Source organism: Saccostrea echinata, unplaced genomic scaffold, assembly GCF_033153115.1.
Source record: "Saccostrea echinata isolate AGI-Se365-2 ecotype Australia unplaced genomic scaffold, CSIRO_AGI_Sech_v1 ptg000054l, whole genome shotgun sequence".
Taxonomy (NCBI): domain Eukaryota; kingdom Metazoa; phylum Mollusca; class Bivalvia; order Ostreida; family Ostreidae; genus Saccostrea; species Saccostrea echinata.
The window spans coordinates 60,650,865-60,670,550 of NW_026889803.1; the positions used below are offsets into that span (position 1 = coordinate 60,650,865).

Consider the following 19,686-nt stretch of genomic DNA (forward strand, 5'->3'; position numbering starts at 1 on the left):
TCTGAAATTTTACCAAAAAAATCATTCTATCGGAAGTTACAACCCCTTCAGTTCCTAACCCCCTCTCCCACCCCTTTTTTCCCCCGAAAAAAAGCATAATTTACGTCTCCTTTCTTTTACGAGAAAGAAGAACGGGAGAACAGCAAATATAAGATAACAGATTTAGTATGGTTTTGAATGTAGAGTAAGACAAAAGCTTATTTTTTTAGTCCAAATATTTAAAAAAAAAAAAAAAAAAAAAAAAAAAAAAACTCTAACGAACGACTTGTCTAAAGTAAATCAAGAACTCTTCTGTGACGGAGGTACGCGGGAATAACAATCTGAAACTCGATCTCATCTGATTGACTCATGTCAGTCATTAATCTATGATGATCAAATGGAGGAGTTTGTAAGAAAACTGGTGAAGAAGTCTGATTTAAGGTACTGGAGTACGAATCATCAGTTTATTTCATTGCATTACAATCTCTTTTACACCTTCAAATACATTTATCACTATTTCTATTTCCTATAGTCGTTCTTTGCCAGTATCGAATAAATTTTTATATAAATATTCTTGAAAAACAGTGACGGTTTTGAAATTTCTTACTAGGTAAACACAATAAAAGGATGAATATTATAATGTAATCAGGTCCAGCACAATCTCTTGATTTAGCTATATAGCTTGAAAAAGCTATATAGCTTTATCAAGCTATTCAAAATAGCTTGATAAAGCTATTTATGTGCAGTTTTTCAGAAAAAAAAATTTTGTAAGAAAAAGACAAAAAGTCACACGTATTAGACTATTCATATATGTACTTTGGGCTATCAAAACAACAACTGAAATCAAAGATAGTTCTAACATTGCAGCATTTGAATTCTTTTAAGCAAAAGATGAATTTCCATTGTTTGTGTAACTGTACACCACCTTGTGTGCGTTGAGGCATGGATAAGTATGATTGCTTCTCATTGTACTGAATTATTACCAATCCATTATCTTGTTGACCATAATTGGCCTCTTTTATAATTTCAATGAAGAAGTAACTGTATCAATTGCTTTATATAGCCCCAAAACTTTTAGAACTTTGAGTACAAAGTCTATTAAGGAGACGCAATTTGATGAGTGATTTTTACATGCATTGTTTCCAGAAGAGTTCAAGGTTGAATATAATCACTGCACCAAGGTGCGACTTTTTGTGCATGCTGAGAAAATAATACATTTAAGAAAAAAGTGTGATAAAATAGCTAAATTAAGCTATTCTGAATAGCTTAATAAAGCTATATAGCAAAATCAAGCTATATAGCTAAATCAAGAGATTGTGCCGGACCTGGTAATGTGTAATGTCTCTGTAACATCTGCATGATTATTTTCCACAGTAGTTTACAATTTGAAACGATGACCAAGCACAAGCAATAGAAAACGAAAGTGTATAAACAAATGTGTCTAAATCAATGTGTTGTCAATTATCAATACTGTAAAAGTGGTTATTTACGCATGGGGGAAATTTACAACATTACGCGGTAAGCTTAGAACCGCGTAAAATACCCCTGCGCGTATGGTCACAAAATTTCAAACTTCTGGAATCATTCAAGACTGTTACTTACACTTTTAGATGGGTCGAACCAGTTGTATATTAATCATGGTATTGAACGCACGTGAGTAGATAAATACATCACAAACAGTGATGAAAACGTAACTGTTCTTTTTTTTTAATTGTGCCATGAAAAATGCATCTTTATATTAAATATTTTAAAGCAACGTCACGCAATTAAAGCTTCAAAACATCTTTATATTAAATATGCATCTTTATATTAAATATTTTAAAGCAATGTCACGCAATTAAAGCTTCAAAACATCGATACAGTAACTCATTTTCATTTCTTTTATATGTACGTGTATGTCCCTCTTAATTTCAAATAATTAGTCCAAAATGTTACACAAACTCATAGTCACTACAAACATACCTATTGAATTAATTGTAAACACTCTCCACGCAGATACATATAAGTAGATCCTGCTTTGAAGTTTGAGCTTGCGTTAATAATTACAATAAAGCGTGCACCAGTTGTTCACACTTCACCGCTTTTGACTGTGCAGATCGCCGTTATATTTAGCAATTCAACAGTATAAATTCTATTTGTTTTGTGTCTTTGTAATTATTTTTAATTATTTTTTTTTCTTATTCATGCGTGTAAACAACTTGACATTTTCAAAGGGGAACAACTCGATGTTAGTAACGATGGCCACGTAAATTTTTCTCAGTAACTCGTGCGACCGCATATATTACAACCTCGCGTAATGTTTGATGGTCACAAACGCGTACTTAACAACCAATGTATATAACCACTTTTAGAGTATTAAGGATAATTGTTACAAGTTAAAATATAAAAATAATTGATGTTTGACTTTTAAGTGAAATTGATTGTTTTCCTAGTTTTGAATCATGAATTTTTGAAGTTCAAAAAAATGTTTTTTTTTAAGGATGCAAAAACCTGAAAAGTGGGCAGATGTGAAGATGTTACCAAAACAAATTACAAGCAAAGATATTACATTAAAATTGTTTCTCAGAGATGGTTGAAGTAAAAATCTACAAATAAAAAAAAAGATTTTTGAACAACTTTTCAACTGATAGGTAGATGGACAGAATGTCAGACACCCGGCCCAACGACACCTCGGCCTATTGCATCTCGGCCCAATGACACCTCGGCTCAGACAGGTCGGCCCAAATTTTAAGACAGGTCAGCCCATCTATAAGACACCTCGGCCCAAGCAAAATTTCATTAAAAAATATATTTCCAATTTGCTACTTAAATAAAATATTGATTAAAAAAAAACTAATCGAATATGCGATCAATTTTTTTCCAGATTATAAAAAAACCTTCCAAGAGCATTTTTACTATAATCAAGGAATGAGAAGACATATAATTAAGGTGCTAACTGATAAACAAACAAAATGCCGCGGCAAATCCTTTGGAGTCCCAAGTGCCTGTCATACTGGTGACAATTAATGAGGGGTTAATTACGAGCAGGCTTAATTGTGAGACAGTACATTTACATCCATTGAATATTTTCTATTTTATTTCCTAACGAAACATTTACGAAAGTTAACATTTTATCAAACAGTTAATAGAACTTTTTACAGCTGATAACCATGGGACAGTAACTTTTTTACAAGTCTAAAGTAAAGGCATGGGACAATTTTTTTTTTAAATAGGAATGCCATGGGACATGGATTTTTTTTTTAATGAGAATTTAGTTTTGTACCGGTCCCATCATTGTGTTAAATTTTGCCTGGTCCCTAAAATGCCCTTTGTACATTCATAAATTCATTTACATCGCTAAACTAACTCGAGTCTGTTTTTCCCAATGCTTCCTCTATCAATGATTATGTGTGCTTTTCAGTCAATGAAACATAAAATTTTAATGTAAGATTAATAGTTTCAGCCATTTTGAAGATAAAAATTAACCTCCCAACCAAAAAAAAAAAATTATTTAAATGTAATCCATTTCTTTTCACGAATTATTGAGCTATCTCAAATGTTTCAAATCGTCAGAGAAACCATGCAAAATGATACGATAACATACCATTCTTATAATAGAAATATATAAAATCGTAAGAAAGAATTCCTAGTATGTTGAAATCTAGTTTTACTAAGCATATATATTGTGCATTTTCCTCAAGAGAGAGATGCAAGTTAATCAATTATGATGAATTATCTATCATAAACCGCCTCCCCCTTTCCAATTTGATTCTTAATGAAGAAAATCATTTAATTGTCAGAAAGAATAATTATATCTATAATAATATCAATTCAGACATTGGATTAATTATTTCTATCACAAAATTTTGCTTGGGCCAAGGAGTCCTTTATATGGGCCGACGTGTCATTTATTTTGGGCCGACCTATCAGGGCCGAGGTGTCAAACGTGACGGGCCGAAGTGTTGTTGGACCGAGATGTCTGTCGACCGATGGACATGGTAATAGTGTGCTTATGACATTATGAAAAAATGAAGTTCTTTAAAAGAGGGTCATAAAAAATATAAAAGAAAAAGTATAAAATATTTGCTCTTGAAATTTAAACACAGGCATTTGAAAATCTCGGAATTATTTTCTGATATTTTTAATGATCGAAGCCCTAGAGGGGCTTGAGTTATCTAAAAAGATGCTAGGTCATTGATTTACTCAGTTTAAAAACACAAAAATATATCAACTGTGTAAGGAAAAACATTTCTAGAAACAAAAATGAAGCTTATCTTGAAAAAATATATATATACAAAGATATTTAGCATAAAATGTCGGATTGTATTCTGTGACAAAGAATAATGAGTGATGCTCTGCAGCCAAAACAGTTTCTATAGTTAAACAGATTTTGTTCTTTTTTTGTGTAGGAATCTCACTGACAGGTAATTAAGTTTTCCAATGACAGTCAAAGTGTCGATGAGTTCATTGGTTACTCTAAAAGGTGACACAGGTTAACCACAGTGATTCATTTACCATGGGTCAAGAGGACCCCTATTAATGCCAACAATGAGTCCTATGCCAAAATCAATGCGTCCTAAGCCAAGAGTATTGTATATTAGATATTGCAGAGGAAATTCTGGTGAGATATAAAGGTGCAAATGATTTATTGTACCTTCGAGTGGTTTATACTATCATTGAATTAGAAATAAGAGTACATGATTTTGTGGCATGAGAAAAGATCGTTACACCGACAAAGAGAGAGAACAGATAACAGATAAGAGAGAATTCCCATGGGTACAAATTGCGCCCGGTTATTAGCAGACCCATTTAATTTTTTGTATTCATATGAAGCAGAATTTATTCAAAAACTTCTACATGAGAATATGAAAACACTTGCTGTGGCCTTCAACTTGACATTTCGATAAATCAACGACGTATCATCAATTAACAATAGTTACTTCCATTCATATGTTGACTAGATATATCCCAGTGAGCTTGAAATAAAAGATACCACTGAGCTTGAATAAAAAAAGATACCACAGAGTCTGACACATCTGTTTCATATTTAGATATTTTACTAGAAAAAGACATTAATTGTAACCTATCAACAAAGCTTTATGATAAACGTGACGACTTTAACTTTTCAATCGTCAACTTCCCTTACTTATGTAACAATATACCCTTATCACTTGCATATGGGGTTTATGTCTCTCAGTTGATTCTAGGGATGCTCGATTTTATCGGTATACCGGTATATTGTGATTTTTCACTGCGTGATACGTATCGTGATACGGAGACTAAAATACTGGTATTTGGTACATAACTATAAATTCCGGAAATTATTCATTTATTTGTTCAAACTATTGAATGACAATTATAGGAAGTGTAAAAAAGGTTGAAAACAGTTAAACAACGACATCAAAATATGATTTATATTAAATAAATGAAAATTTAAAAAGTAAAGTTATGTTCATAGCATATTTTTAAGAAATGTTATGGAAATTCATTTGAAATTGTAGTAAAAATTGCGTTTAAAAATATCATGATTTATCGTGATATTTTTGGAAAAAAAATCGTGATATATCACGATACGAAACTTTTGCTGATACCCATCCCTAGTTGATTCGATACAGAAGAGCATGCTCTATGTATACAGCGATTTTTTTCTACCCATTGGGAAAGGGCCCAGTACCATTTCATTGGGAAAAATAGCATTGAAGTAGAACAAAGGAGAATTTTCTGTCATTTAAACAAATAAAAACGTATAATCTATTTTGCATTTATTCCAACCTCATTACCTATTATTCCGTTTTTTAAAGAATAAACAACAAATGTTTATTGTTTTTCATACCAATGTCCCTTGTTTTCTTATTTTCATGCTTTCAATTTGTCAAAATATATGACTACGCTGTCTACACCACAGGTCTCGCCATAATACGACTTATCTCTACTTTCAATTTAAGTGGAAGTGAAACAATTAGTCAACTTGTACAATGTTTCATATAAAAAGAAATCGATGTTATCGTAGTCTGTTGCTTGGCAGTGGAATTGGGAATTTTTGGTCTCAAAATTGGGAAAAATTTACATTTTTTGGCATTGGGAATGGTACCGTTTATCGCTACCAGTTATATAAGGGAAAAAACGCTGGTATAAACAATTTCTAAAACGAGGCAAGCTACTGACAAACAAGTTGATAAAACAAGAATATCAACAATCTCATTTGAAGTCATCATTTCGCAAGTTTTATGGTTGATACAATGACCTTGTAAGCACATACAACCTATCATTGAGTCAAATGTTGTCTGGTGTTTTTCATACTAATTGTTAGGCCATTATTTATACACTAAACTGTCTATGGATTTATCCGTTTTCTGATCATGACTAGGAGCACACGGTGGGTGTGACTGGTCAGCAGGGGATGCTCACTCCTACATGGCACCTGATCCCACCTCTAAATTTTGAGGTACATGTTTGCTCTGCTCCAGATTTGTATGGTTTCATTGGACTTTTGAGATTAAATACTGTTCGTTATCTTCATATATCATTAAGAATGTGAAAGTTGTTTTTTACCAGGGATTAATATATTAAGTTCATCATGTGTTATTACATTAATAAAGAGGTAAATATTTTGTGAAATTTATATAAATGGCTTGATTGCTATTGTAATTTTAAATAATGATACATTCATTGTTAAAATGATTTATAGCTGGCTATAATATGGACTATAGAAAACTGTAGGGTAGAGCTATCATAAGACAATGCCTAATTTTGAGCTCTGAATGATTAGAAAATTGTTTTTTCTCAATGATTTCCTGTATTGTTTTATTTCAGTTTGTTGACAAAGGGGACAATTAAAAAAGCATACAAAAATAAAGTTGGTCGGGAAATTACAGCTGATGAAAAAAATACCCTGAATCTAGTTTTAAAGAATATTCTGACTGATATCAATCAAGTAAGTGCATATTAAGATAACCTGCAAAATTTCAAAAAAATACTTTCTAGTTCAGTGCAAAAAAACCCAAAAACAAATGTGTTTGTGAAACACTGATGCCCCCATATGGCAACTCATGGCGAAGATTAAAGAAAGGGGCATGCAAGGTGAGGACAATCCCCCACTCTAGGACAATATATTTCTCAATTTTTAAAGTTCACAAAAAAAGTTCAATTTTCTAAAATAATGTATTCCATAATGTCATCTTCAACACGTTTGATTCAATAATTTTATCGAATGACTTTTTGATTGAAAATTTGGTTTTAAAGTTGAAAGTAAAGCACATTTAAGTGGAAAATGGGATTTATTAGAGCCATAAACACATGATAAGAATGATTTTTGAATATGAATGGGTCAAGTCTCCATTCTTCATTAACTTTTATATGACGGAAAAGTAAATGTAAAATCTAATTCATGTTTCAAAAAATGGAGTCTGAACCCATTCTATATGAAAATCGATCATTTCTGGAAAAAAAATTTTATGCTTCAAAAAAACTTGTTTATTTAAATAACACTGACACACAAAAAAACAAGCAGACTTCATAACGTAGTGGTTAAAGGGTTTTTATCATGTCTCAGAATTTTTTGATATGACAAAGTTTACATGCTATTAAAATCATATATTTAAAAATATTTGCTAGAAAATTAATATTTTTGATGTTTCAGCGATTCAAAATTTGAATTTCTCAATATGCATATTTTGATCGCCGATGTTACACGCCAGTGCTCTGACGTCATAGGTGTCAATCCTGGTCAAGCGAAGTACTTATTGTGTATACAAAAGGGCTCATTTGTTGTGTCTATTAAACCTGTTAGAAAATAATTAAGTGATAATTGGATAATTGACAGCTAGTAAAGTATAATTTATGGTGTTAGGATGCACAAATGTGCATAAGAAAGGTTTTAGGAAGAATTTTTTCCCCACATTTCCTGGACTTAGTCGAGAGATGAAAGGGGGCCTTTTTCTGCAAGTCGTTTATGTCCAATCGATCAGGAATTATTTTTTCTGTCCTATAAAATATTTTAAGGAAAGATACATTTAAAAAAAATAATAAATGACAAACACGCATTTTTAAAAAGTCGCACAGAATCTAGTAGGAATGTTGTGAACTTCGTAATGGCGTACCGCGCCGTTGAATGTTGAAGAAGTGTCATTTCTAGTACATGATATTCACTGCTAGAACAGATAGAAGATATACAGGATTTATTTATATATAATTAATTAAAATAATAATGAAGGAGAATTTAAAATTCCCATATTTATAAATGTTTACGAAGTTAAATTTGAGCAATTCGTTCTATTAAGTCGAAGTCCCGAGTTGTCAACGGCTTCTTCTTCGGTGACCTCTCCAATTGTCGTCATATTTTCTTGTTATTTCTCTCTGCTAGACGTTCATACATGAAAGATTGACCGTCCATAACCAAAGGAATATAGTCGATGTCAAAATTTCAACTGGCCATTTGTGTATTCGATTTATTGAGCGTAAAAATATATTCAATATATTTTTTCTTACGACAAGCTTTACGAGTTTTATTGACCATTGAAACCTATGATGTTTAAGTACCACGTGACCCCTGTCTAATTAGTGGAGATTTTTACTCCGAGGACCCTTTATTACGGGCGTTTTATCATCTAATTACGACTGTTTTCATTATTATTTCATAATTAAATGATAATTATATGTTTCAAGAATATAATAGTGTTTCATTTTTAAGAAATTTAGATACGTGATAAAAACCCTTTAACATTCAGTCTTACGCCTAACCATGAGCCTTGAAGACAGTTCGAATCATGCGTGAAGTTTTTTTTTCCCCTTTTTTGCATACCTTAAAAACAGTGAAAAATAAATTATTTGTAATTAATTTATTCAACAAAATATAGGAAGCAAATGTGTAAAAGATTATATTGACGATATAATTTTTGAAAAAATATAACTTTATAAAATTTTATGGCCAAGATTAAAGTTTTTCAAAAGTAAGTCAAACCTCAAGGTCAAGACCAAAGGGTCAAAATTGTTGGTACCTAGATTTTCTTGCAAAAAATACACTTTTGTTGTGTGAAACCCAAGCTCCAACCAATCAAAAGTTATGGCGAATTTTAAAGTGTTTTAAAAGTGAATAAAACTACAAGGTCAAGGTCAAAAAGTAAAAAAAAACATTTTCACCCAAGGAAAGGTAACTTTAACCTTTGCCATGAGCTACCATACAGGGGCATCAGTCTTTCACAAACATTTTGTTTCTTTCTATATATGGGTATCCCCATCCTGGGGCACTCAAAATAGAAGGTGCAAAAAATATTTTTTTTTTAAAATGACAAATTTACAAAAATTACAAACCAAAAACTTACAGAGACCGTTGTGAAAATTTCTATGGGGTTTACTCCAAAGAATGGCAACCAAGGGTCATAACATTTGAAAAGTGTGGCTGTCTATTTCAGACGTGTAATTCATTTGTCAAGATTATTTCAGAAATGAATCATAATTTTTTCTTTGATAGAGGTATCAAACGAAACTCGAACAGAAAACTTCATCAGTGTGCATAGTGGCACTATGATAGTGTGTTGAGGAAAAAAAGTTTTCTGTCCAAGTTTTCTTTGATACCTCAATAAAAAAAAAAAAATATAAGATTTGTTTCTTAACACATTATATATGTGTCTTTCAGTTATGAGATTCAACATAAAAACAAATGATTGTCCTACATGTAGCTTAACTTAAATAATACATGTATTTGACTTAAACATGCATACGTGCAGTAATACATTAAGGAACAAACAAAATTTTCAAATTCTGTAATTACCAGCTGTTTCTAACATAAAAATGACTTACCATATGTTTTGTTACTTTTTGTTCAATTCTTTTGCGTGTGAATGTACTTTGGATTTTCCCTGGTAAGCCGATATCTTAAAGGTAAGTAAATGTAAACTACTCAAAAGTCTTGGTCATCGAAATTTTGGATTTCATTTGTGCATATCAACACCCTGTTCACATATTACATCTAACAGTAAAATCTCTTAGAAACTCTTGTCCATTGTTTAACACTCTGAAAGGATTCAGTCCTCGCTTGAGGTGTTCTTTTTCTCATGCCTGCATTTTTTAAGAATTAATGGTATTCCAAGCTTTGGTATTAAAAAAAATTGTCAGTTCTGTTGTTAATACCAGTTATCTCAAAGAAACACCTTTCTTTCCCATAAATGTACATTGTTGTCATGCAGACGATCCAGGATTTGGTAAGCAATGGGGGAAAATTCATAAGTAATTCAGGAATGTATCGGACAAGTTTTAGAATTCAGGAAAATAGCATAGAAATATTTCATTTTTCGTTTACATGATAAGGGGAAATATGTACATTGTGCACATCAAAAAACAGTTCTGGCTAATTTGTGAAAATTTATTGATGTATGTATCAAAGAAATTTTTCCACCAATCAGAAATGCCAGGGATAGACATTAACTTTTAGATTCACTTGCCCTTCGGGCAAGTGATCTGAAATGTTGACTTGTCTGAATGCAAAACTTGGTTGCCCAAAATTAGTTAAGAAGAATATCTATTTCTTTATTACTGTAAATGTTATGATAAGAAAAAATGTGACCAAATACACTACTGTCAACTTGGCAAGTTGAGCTACATGAAAAAATTTCGACGCTGCATCTATACATAAATGTGTGCCACTGTTCTTGTCAATTTAACCCGTTAACACACACTGCCATGCAGCAGCAACCCTCTGTTTCCTTATTTTTAAAAATTATTTTCGGTAGGATCCTTTTGTGAGTCGTAATTTTCAAAGGTAACTGTGAAGCAACTCTTAAGGATATAATGTGTTACTTATATTCTGCGTGGAATAAATAATCTAATTTCCTAGTGGACTTTTGTGAGGAGCGCTGACTTTACAATCAACGTCTTACTTTTTCACTAGGACAAAATATGGAAGCTCTTTTGTGATATAAAATTTAAGCTTATTAGTTAATTAAACTATAATAATGGGCCATTTCAATGCGAATAGTACGTTGTCTAGGAAGGGAACGGCAACCACCCTACCCTCAACCCCCTCCCTTCCAACATTGACCAACTCTTGCTTAGTTTTCCTTCCGGAATGTTTTTTCTTCCTTATTTGATTCCCTCAGAAAATGAGATTGAAAGGAGATACTAATCCCCACGAATAAATAATTTAAGCTAATTTATGTAATTCTGCCTCCCATCATCTCTTGCGTTGATTGCATACCAGTTAATCATGTAAGTGCTTCAAACAAAAAATATATATAACCACTATTAATGTTTTCTTATCTTTTATCAATTCTGTACCTCCGTACAGTAAGTCCAGTAAGAAGTTAACAAAGCTTTAGACGTAGAGCGTATTTACCATGAAAGAAAACAGAATAACGAACCCGAATTTAAATCCACAGTATAATCTAGAAACGCTACCAAGGAATTCCAAACGCAAATTAATATCAGTCAGGTACCTGGCGGAATTCAAATGTTCAATTTATTGTTTTATTTATAAATTATTGTAAACTAAATAAATATGTACATTTCTATAGGAAAAATTCACTTGCCCGATCGGACAAGTACACCTAAAGTTTCACTTGCCCGAACTGAGAATTTACATGTCCCGGGCAATCGGACAACTGTTAATGCAGGGATCGACATTAACGGTTGTCCGATTGCCCGGGGCAAGTAAATTCTCAGTTCGGGCAAGTGAAACTGCTGATGTACTTGTCCGATCGGGCAAGTGAATATTTCTGATAGATTTTTTTTTATCTTACATTAGTTTATTAACAAAACAATAAATTGAATGTCTGATTTCTACCAGGAATATGACATTGTTTTTGCATTCGGAAATTCCTCGGTAGTGTTTCTATATCATACCGTTTATTCAAAAATCAGGTTTGTTATTCCGTTTTTCTTTCGTGGTTGTTGACAAAAATAAGTTTTTCCTCTGACAACTTTCTTTACATTCTTATTATGAAATATAAAATAGTTCCTTTATTCACTCACAGAATATAAAGAACACCAGTTATTCTCGGTGCACGATGTATTCTGATCAGGATATGTATGTTTCGAAACATGGTAACTTTTTTCCTTTAGCGTGGCATCAGTTTTCTGGGGAAAAAAATTCAAAATTTACAAAAAGATCGTACAGAAAATACTTTTCAAAGATATGAATTTTATTTTAAAGGAAATATTGCTGCATGGCAGTGTGAATTACAAGTATTTAAATTGTAGCATCACCAGCACATCATTTTTTTTCTTCTGGCACTTAACTTAACCATGTTAACATATATAGAGTAATATCTCACTTAATTTACAATAATAAATTTTGTTACCGGTTTTCTCTTCTTTCTTATATTTTGGGCAACCAAGTTTTGCATTCGGACAAGTCAAAGTTTAAGTTCACTTGCCCGAAGGGCAATTGAATCTGAAAGTTAATGTCTATCCCTGTAATTTCAATCCCTGAATGCTGATTTCTTATTAATCTAATAAATATTTAATGATTATATTTTCACAATTCTTGTTCCTTCTGATTTGAGTTTTTTTTTTTTTTTTTTGGTAGCATGGTGGAGATAAGGAAAATGCTCAATCTCTTGCCTCACCTTTAAAAAGAGTAGAATCCCTAGGAAAACATTCACCTGTTAAAAAGAAAGGTTAGCAGGACTTGTTCAAGAATTATATTACTATACTTATACTGATGGAAATGGTTAAAAAAATCATAAGAATTGGCATTTATCTGTAGCTTGCATGAGACTCAAGTGAGTGTTATTATATACAGAGAAGAATAAAACTTTTTTGTGCCGTCCTTTCAATGATTGATTTGTTTCTGTCTGTTCGCTCTGTCCATCTGTCCATTTCTGTGTGTAACACTTTTGTGACAGGGTAATATCTCAAGAAGTCTTTGAGCTTTTGCAATAAAACTTGATATCACCACTTCCTATGGCCTAGAGAGGATCTCTCTAGATTTTGAGGTCAAAAGGTCAAAGGTCATATGATCATTCATTCTATCTATGTGCAACACTTTCGTTTGCAAGCAATATCTTTAAAAGTTTTTGAGCTTATGCAGTGAAATCATATATCATAACATCCTATGGCCTAAACAGGTCAGGTACACTACCTTTGATGGAAGTCACTTTTCAACACGTGACGATGTTTTTCGTCAAACCCATTCTCCAATCAATTGAATGAGTCGCAAAGCATGACAGTCCACTATATGATTTAATAGCTACATGTGGTTTTGGTCGGTTTACTGCACAATATTTACTTGGTCACCAGAAAAACCATAAAGCTTCTTTTTTACTTTATAAGGCTGAAATTGAAAGATTATATTTCAAAGACACTGTTCCATGCTCACATTTAATATTTGAGTTTTAGATGATTCTGGTAAGCAACTAATGCTTCAAATACCGTACAAACGCTTTGATGTTTGAGTTTACAGGAAAAAATTGAAGATATCGAGGAGTTAAATAATAATTGCGCACCTTGTAATGCTGTCTAAAACTATGTACATGTATATAAGTGAAAAAAAACCCCACACATAATGCTTTATCGACACAATAGCACCTACGTCTCTGTCTCTGTGACAGTGGTGAATAATGTATTGCATGTTGATATAAGGCTTCTTAAAGAAAATTTTGTAAATGTGAGCATAGAAATGAAAGATTGTACATCATTTTCAATATCTCTCATAAACATCAAAAAAGAATTAAAAATGAGTTTCCTAGGGACAATTCAAGTTGCCCTTTATTTTCAACACATCTGAATTCGTATTGATGCTTGTAGTAGCCCATAATGCATTCATTCAACAGTCGGTAAAGTAAACAGATAGCAAATTTATGCTGACGTCAGAAAATCTAGTGGTCTTGTCCTGCTAAAGAGGGCCTGTTTTGATTTTGAGGTCAAAAGGTCAAAGGTCATGGTCATAAATTTATACTTTTTTTACCTTTTGACCTTAAAACCAATATAGGGTTTTTTTAAGGCCATGGGGATTTGTGATATAAAATTCATTGCAAAATCTGAAAGGCTTTGTAGCTCACCTGATCTGAAAGCTTAAGTGAGCTTTTCTGATCACCCATTGTCCATTGTCAGTCCGTCTGTAAACTTTTCACATTTTCAACTTCTTCTAAAGAACAACTGGGTCAATTTTAACCAAATTTGGTACAAAACATCCTTGGGTGAAGGGGAGTTTAAATTATTAATATGAAGGACCAAGCCCCATTCCAAGGGGAGATAATAAAAAAAAAAGATAAAAATAAGGTGGGGTCATTAAAAAATCTTCTTCTCAACAACCACTGGGCCAGAAAAACTGAAATTTATGTGAAAGCATCCTGGGTAGTGTAGATTCTAAATTGAATAAATTGTTGCCCCCAGGACTTGGGTTGGGCCACAACAGGGAATCAAAGTTTTACATTGAAATATATAGGAAAAATCTTTAAAAAATCTTCTCATGAACTGCTAGGCCAGAAAAGCTTAAACTTATGTGAAAGCTTCATTGGGTAGTGTAGATTCTATATTGTTCAAATCATGGCCCCTGGGGGTAGGGTTGGTCCACAATAGGGAATAAAATTTTTACAGTGAAATACATAAGAAAAATCTTCAAAAATCTCTCAAGAATTACTAGTCTAGAAAAGGTGAAGCTTATGTAGAGACTGTCAAATTGATGCATCTTAGTTCCTTGGAGTACGTCAACTGAAAAGTAGATCACCCACTTTTGAAATTTATGGCTATATTCAAATATATCCTATACTAATTGGCCTAGAATCATCAAACTTTGTCAGTTGATGCATCTCAAGTTCTCAGAGTACGTCAACTGAAAAGTAGATCACCGTGACCTATTTTGAGATTTTATCGCTATATCATAATTTTTTCAGATACTAATTGGCTTAGAATCATCAAACTGTCAGTTGATGCATCTTGCCCAATGGTTCCTCAGAGTACGTCAAGTGGAAAGTAGATCACCGTGACCTCATTTTGAAATTTTATGATATTTTAAACAGGGAATTATTTAATCTTAGACTAATTATAAATCCTGGATTTTCAGAAAATTCTGAAATCAGGTGTAGTGCCTGAAAACTAACTTAGTTTTGCTTGAAATTATCAGTTTTCACTGTAGTAGATACTGTCTAAATGGGTAAGTGTGTATATAAGAAGCTAATATAATTGAATTATTGTTTATTTTTATTCATTCATGTTTTTATTGTGTTCCAATTTCATATTTTTATTGTTTATTTTCAGTCACAACTATTATTTCTAGGGTAAATGTCTTTTATGCAGTGTATCTGGTGTTCTACTGTTGTATCTGTAGAAAATAATGACGCATGCGCAGATGGGGGTTAGTCGATGCCTGGCATCAAAAAACGACTAACCCCCATCGGCGCATGCGTCATTATTTTCTCGCTAAATTCTGCAGTTTTCTGCAATCAAACGGCGATATTAAAATAATCCATCGAATGTCCGTCATTAAATTATGCTACGACTTCACTGTTATCGCAAAACGTTCCTTCCGAGTTGTATATATCCATCAAACATTGCCAACAACGCACAGCTTCATAGTCCCCATGAATGAAGACCCGACTGAAGAAATGACTCGCAGCAAACGAAAATACATACCGATGCGTCTTCAGCACGACAACTGCAAACACTTACATATGTTTTTACAATCGTAACAACTTTTAAATCCAACGAAATGGTCAGAAAAACGCAGCGATGTAAACACTACCAAATTACAGCAGCTTCCTTATGCAGACAACCACTCCTCGACGTCACAGTCGTAAAATACGACGTCACAGGTACACTGTTTTCCCGAACTTTTCTGATGCAAAATGGCGATTAAGCATTGTACGTAATATAAGGCATACTGTCTTTGTTGTTCAGCACACGTACTTTTAATTGTTTTGTAAAAAGTTCTCCTTAAACCAGGTAATTGAATATCACAAGAGGAAAGGAAACTGGAATGTCTTAAGTACAGAAATCGGTCTTTGAAATTTGAAGATCCATGATCCGCCCACTTGTTTCACCTCCAGCTAAGAGGTGCATATTTAGTGTACAAATCGAGAGTTTTAAAGCCATTGTGACGTCACCCTCAATAATTTGTAACAGATCAGTGAAATCTTACACATGAATCAATAAAAAAAAAATAATAATAGAGTTAAACTGTGGGAAACGTTAGTTTGAATTCTTGTGTACCATAAACAAATTCCCAAGCCTTTGTGACATTACTCTTAAACTTGCAATGACGGGGAACAGAGAAAAATACTGCGTCATAAATATAATAATAATAGTATTTGAATACACCAATCAGATTAAACCACCCTGTGTCCTCTTTTCTTGTACTTTACAAACATATTTTTTTTTTTAGACAGAATACCCCCCCCCTTGGCGAGTACTCAGTTCAAATATTTTAATTTTTATTATTTTCATCAAAATATATATATATATATATATATTTGTATTGGCTCAAAAAAAAAAATTGAACAAGTTAAATTGATGCAAAGCATCAAATATATTCTCTTTAGAGAAGTGGACAGGCTTTCGCCTACATCCACTTCTCTTCGCAAGCCTTCATGTTTTGATTCTGGAAAACGTGTAAATCTCGAACCGGTGACGGTCTACACTTCAACTGACATTTCGTCTAAAATACGTCTGAATGTACGTAATAGACGTGTTATATTATCAATTTTAACATAAATACACACAATTGTCACAAGAAAACTGACCTTTAAGTATTGTTAATCCATTTTCACAAGTTCTCCATCCCGGATTTAAATTATGTGCAAGTAACTCTTGAAGTATTCAAAAATCTCTAATTCGGATAAAAATGGAAACTATTTTTACAAAATAATAATGAAACGAGAGAAATCGTCTACTCTGTTTAAACTAACGAGACAGTATTTCCTCAAGTTTCGTTCAAATTCTTTTGATCTTTGTTTTAAATCTTTTTTCATTTCTCGGGAAAGGTAGAGTTAATATCGTTTAAAAATAAAAGAAAATATTTTTTAGTATTGTCAGTGAGGAAGTAATGAAGTAATTTTTAAGCTCAAATTTACATTTAAATTGTACTAAAATAGTAAAAATAAGTAAAGGTAATAATATTAATTTTGAATAATATGCTAAATCAAAAGTGAATTGTCCAAAACTTTTTTTGAACATTAAAATACGTCTTCGCCAATTTTCCAAATTATCCGACTTAAAATTTTCAATTTTTTCTAATAAGCTGTGGTAGATAAACATTAGTTTAAATCCGGGATGGAGAACTTGTGAAAATGGATTAACAGAACTTAAAGGTCAGTTTTCTTGTGACAGTTGTGTGTATTTATGTTAAAATTGTTAAGACAACACGTCTATTACGTACATTCGGACGTCTTTTAGACGAAATATCAGTTGAAGTGTAGACCGTCACCGGTTCGAGATTTACACGTTTTCCAGACTCAAAACATGAAGGCTTGCGAAGAGAAGTGGATGTAGGCGAAAGCCTGTCCACTTCTCTAAAGAGAATACATCAAATAGACCTCAAAAATATATAAAGCAAAAATATATAGAGCATTCTGAAGTATTTCCAAAAGAAAGAGCACACCCCCCCCCCCCCCCCCCCCAAATGCATTTATGGCAGAATCTAGGAGAGGTGGATCTAAGGAAAAAAAAATTTCTTCAGTGGCATGTCTGATGCACCTTGGAATTTAGTGTTTTTTTTATTTTTATTATAGCCTTAAATATTTCTGAATCTAGGGAGAATCCACAGTGTGCAAGTCTTTCTAAGACACTGTGAGGTACCCCAATACCCTGCATATTTCACTTACCCATTGAGAAGAATGTAAACATGGCCTATTTACACCCTTCATACGTTCAAAGGCAACATTTCTCAAAATTTGAAATTTTAATTCTTTTCCCCAGACACTCTCCTTCCTATCTATGCCCTAAAATCTGTCCATCCCACTCCGTACGAATCCTAAGACATATTTACGGGAAAAAACCCTGCGCTTTGCGTGGTCAATGAAATGGGGTAAATTAGTAACCTGTGGCATACTTATACTTTCTAAAATCAAATTAAGGGTTACATACAAATTCCAACATTTATTTTAATTTCCTTTTTATTTAACTTTGTTTATTGTTTACTCTTTTATTTTCTATAATTATATGTTTCATTTTAAATGTATTATTATTATTATTGAGCACATAAAATATTGAAATTATGCCACCCCCCACCCCCCTAAAAAAAAATTAAAGGCGTCATATTATTCTTCAAAAATAAAATTTAAAGCTTTAATCTTATATCTGTAAAAGTTTTGGATCCTTCCCTCAACACTGTTGACATCATTTGTCTCGGATAATATAAAGATAAGCGTAAGCCAGCGTTAATTGCGCTTTGATTGAATTCAGTCTACATGCAGCTACACTAGAGAAAATCCACAGAATTTCTTCCCATGTAGAAAAGTGCATCTTTATGATAGACTTTTACACTTGTTCGACTTTTCTGTGTATTTTTTATCCCCTCGCAACGGAGTTGCGTGTTTGTTTGTGGGTGAGTGAGATAATTCTGTGCGAAACGGAAGTGACGTAATTTGCATTGGAATCGATGTCGGATGCTGCCTTAGCTTATGGATAATTAATTGCGCAGCTCGATCACTATATAATAGTATTCTGCTAATCTATTATTATTATCATTTTCTTTAGCGTCATGTGGTTTTCTACCTTCTCAATATTTTTGTCCCAGTTTCAGACAATTGTGGATATGTTACAAATCTTGCAATTTCACGAGTATCTTATTTGTGGTATTGTAATCTTCCATTTATACCTATATGTTAAATATAACATGGTTAATATTCTACTATATTACGATATTTTAATATTATTTAATTAAATGTGATCTTATTGTAATAATTGTATTTGCCCTCTCAGGGCCCTTGATTGGTGAATAAACATACTATTATATATCATATTTCAACAACATGGGAATGGAAAGGGGCTGTAAGCCTTTGAATGAAATTGTCCATACAAGGACTCTTTTCGGACAAACTATTATTGCGCAGATTTAGAGGGATATCTGGAGTGTCCAACTCCACCCTCGGATATTTTCTGGGATATAAAATTTAAATAGCAAAGTAAACCAAAATGACCCCCCCCCCCCCGTTTAAAAAAACTCAGACACTTAGGACACTTGGTAAAATGTGATCGAATGAGTCATTAACATGTCCTAACACCCGCTCCCAAATAGATTGTTCGCTGATTCTTGGCTACTCCAAAAAATTGGAGATTTTTTTTTTTCTGTTGGAGTTGCCCCCTCATTCTCCTAACCTCAGAAAATAATCACACGTTTCAAAGCACACCATCATGTAAGAAATATTAATTTGTTTATATTTCACATAAATTAATCCTTCTAAATGTAAATCCTGTCTCTCCATATAGCGTCCCTGCATTGATGATGATTTTCCTGGTCGATGTTCACAGGCTCGACTTGTAGTACTAGTAATGCAGTGCTGGGTTTTCGAACTCGCAATCGCGTGGCAATATTGTATAGGAACCAGATCACGTCACATTTTGATAAAATATTTTGGAAAAAATAAAATAAATAATGATAGTGAAGGTAACATTATGTAAGCAAAATCATGTAATTATTCTTTTTTTGCTGGGAAAATTGTTAGACTGGAGTGATGCTTTTATAATATGCACAGTATTATTTCTCCTTCGAACAACAGTTAACACTTTACATGGAGGTTTACAATTCCTTAATCTTGTTGATACTAATGTAGATTAAATATTATCGATAATGTAAAC

General features: G+C 32.7%; 1 protein-coding gene across 1 annotated transcript in view; it reads left to right on the forward strand.

Annotated features, from left to right (window-relative positions):
* Nucleotides 1-340: 340 nt before the first annotated feature.
* LOC133205076 (nucleolar protein dao-5-like) overlaps nt 341-19,686 on the forward strand; it is a 60,339-nt gene continuing 40,993 nt past the window's right edge. Inside the window, exons 1-3 of the mRNA XM_061340815.1 lie at nt 341-420; nt 6,772-6,892; nt 12,479-12,569. Of these exons, the coding sequence (XP_061196799.1) occupies nt 377-420; nt 6,772-6,892; nt 12,479-12,569 (256 nt within the window). The 5' untranslated portion in view covers nt 341-376. The remainder of the gene's footprint in view (nt 421-6,771; nt 6,893-12,478; nt 12,570-19,686) is intronic.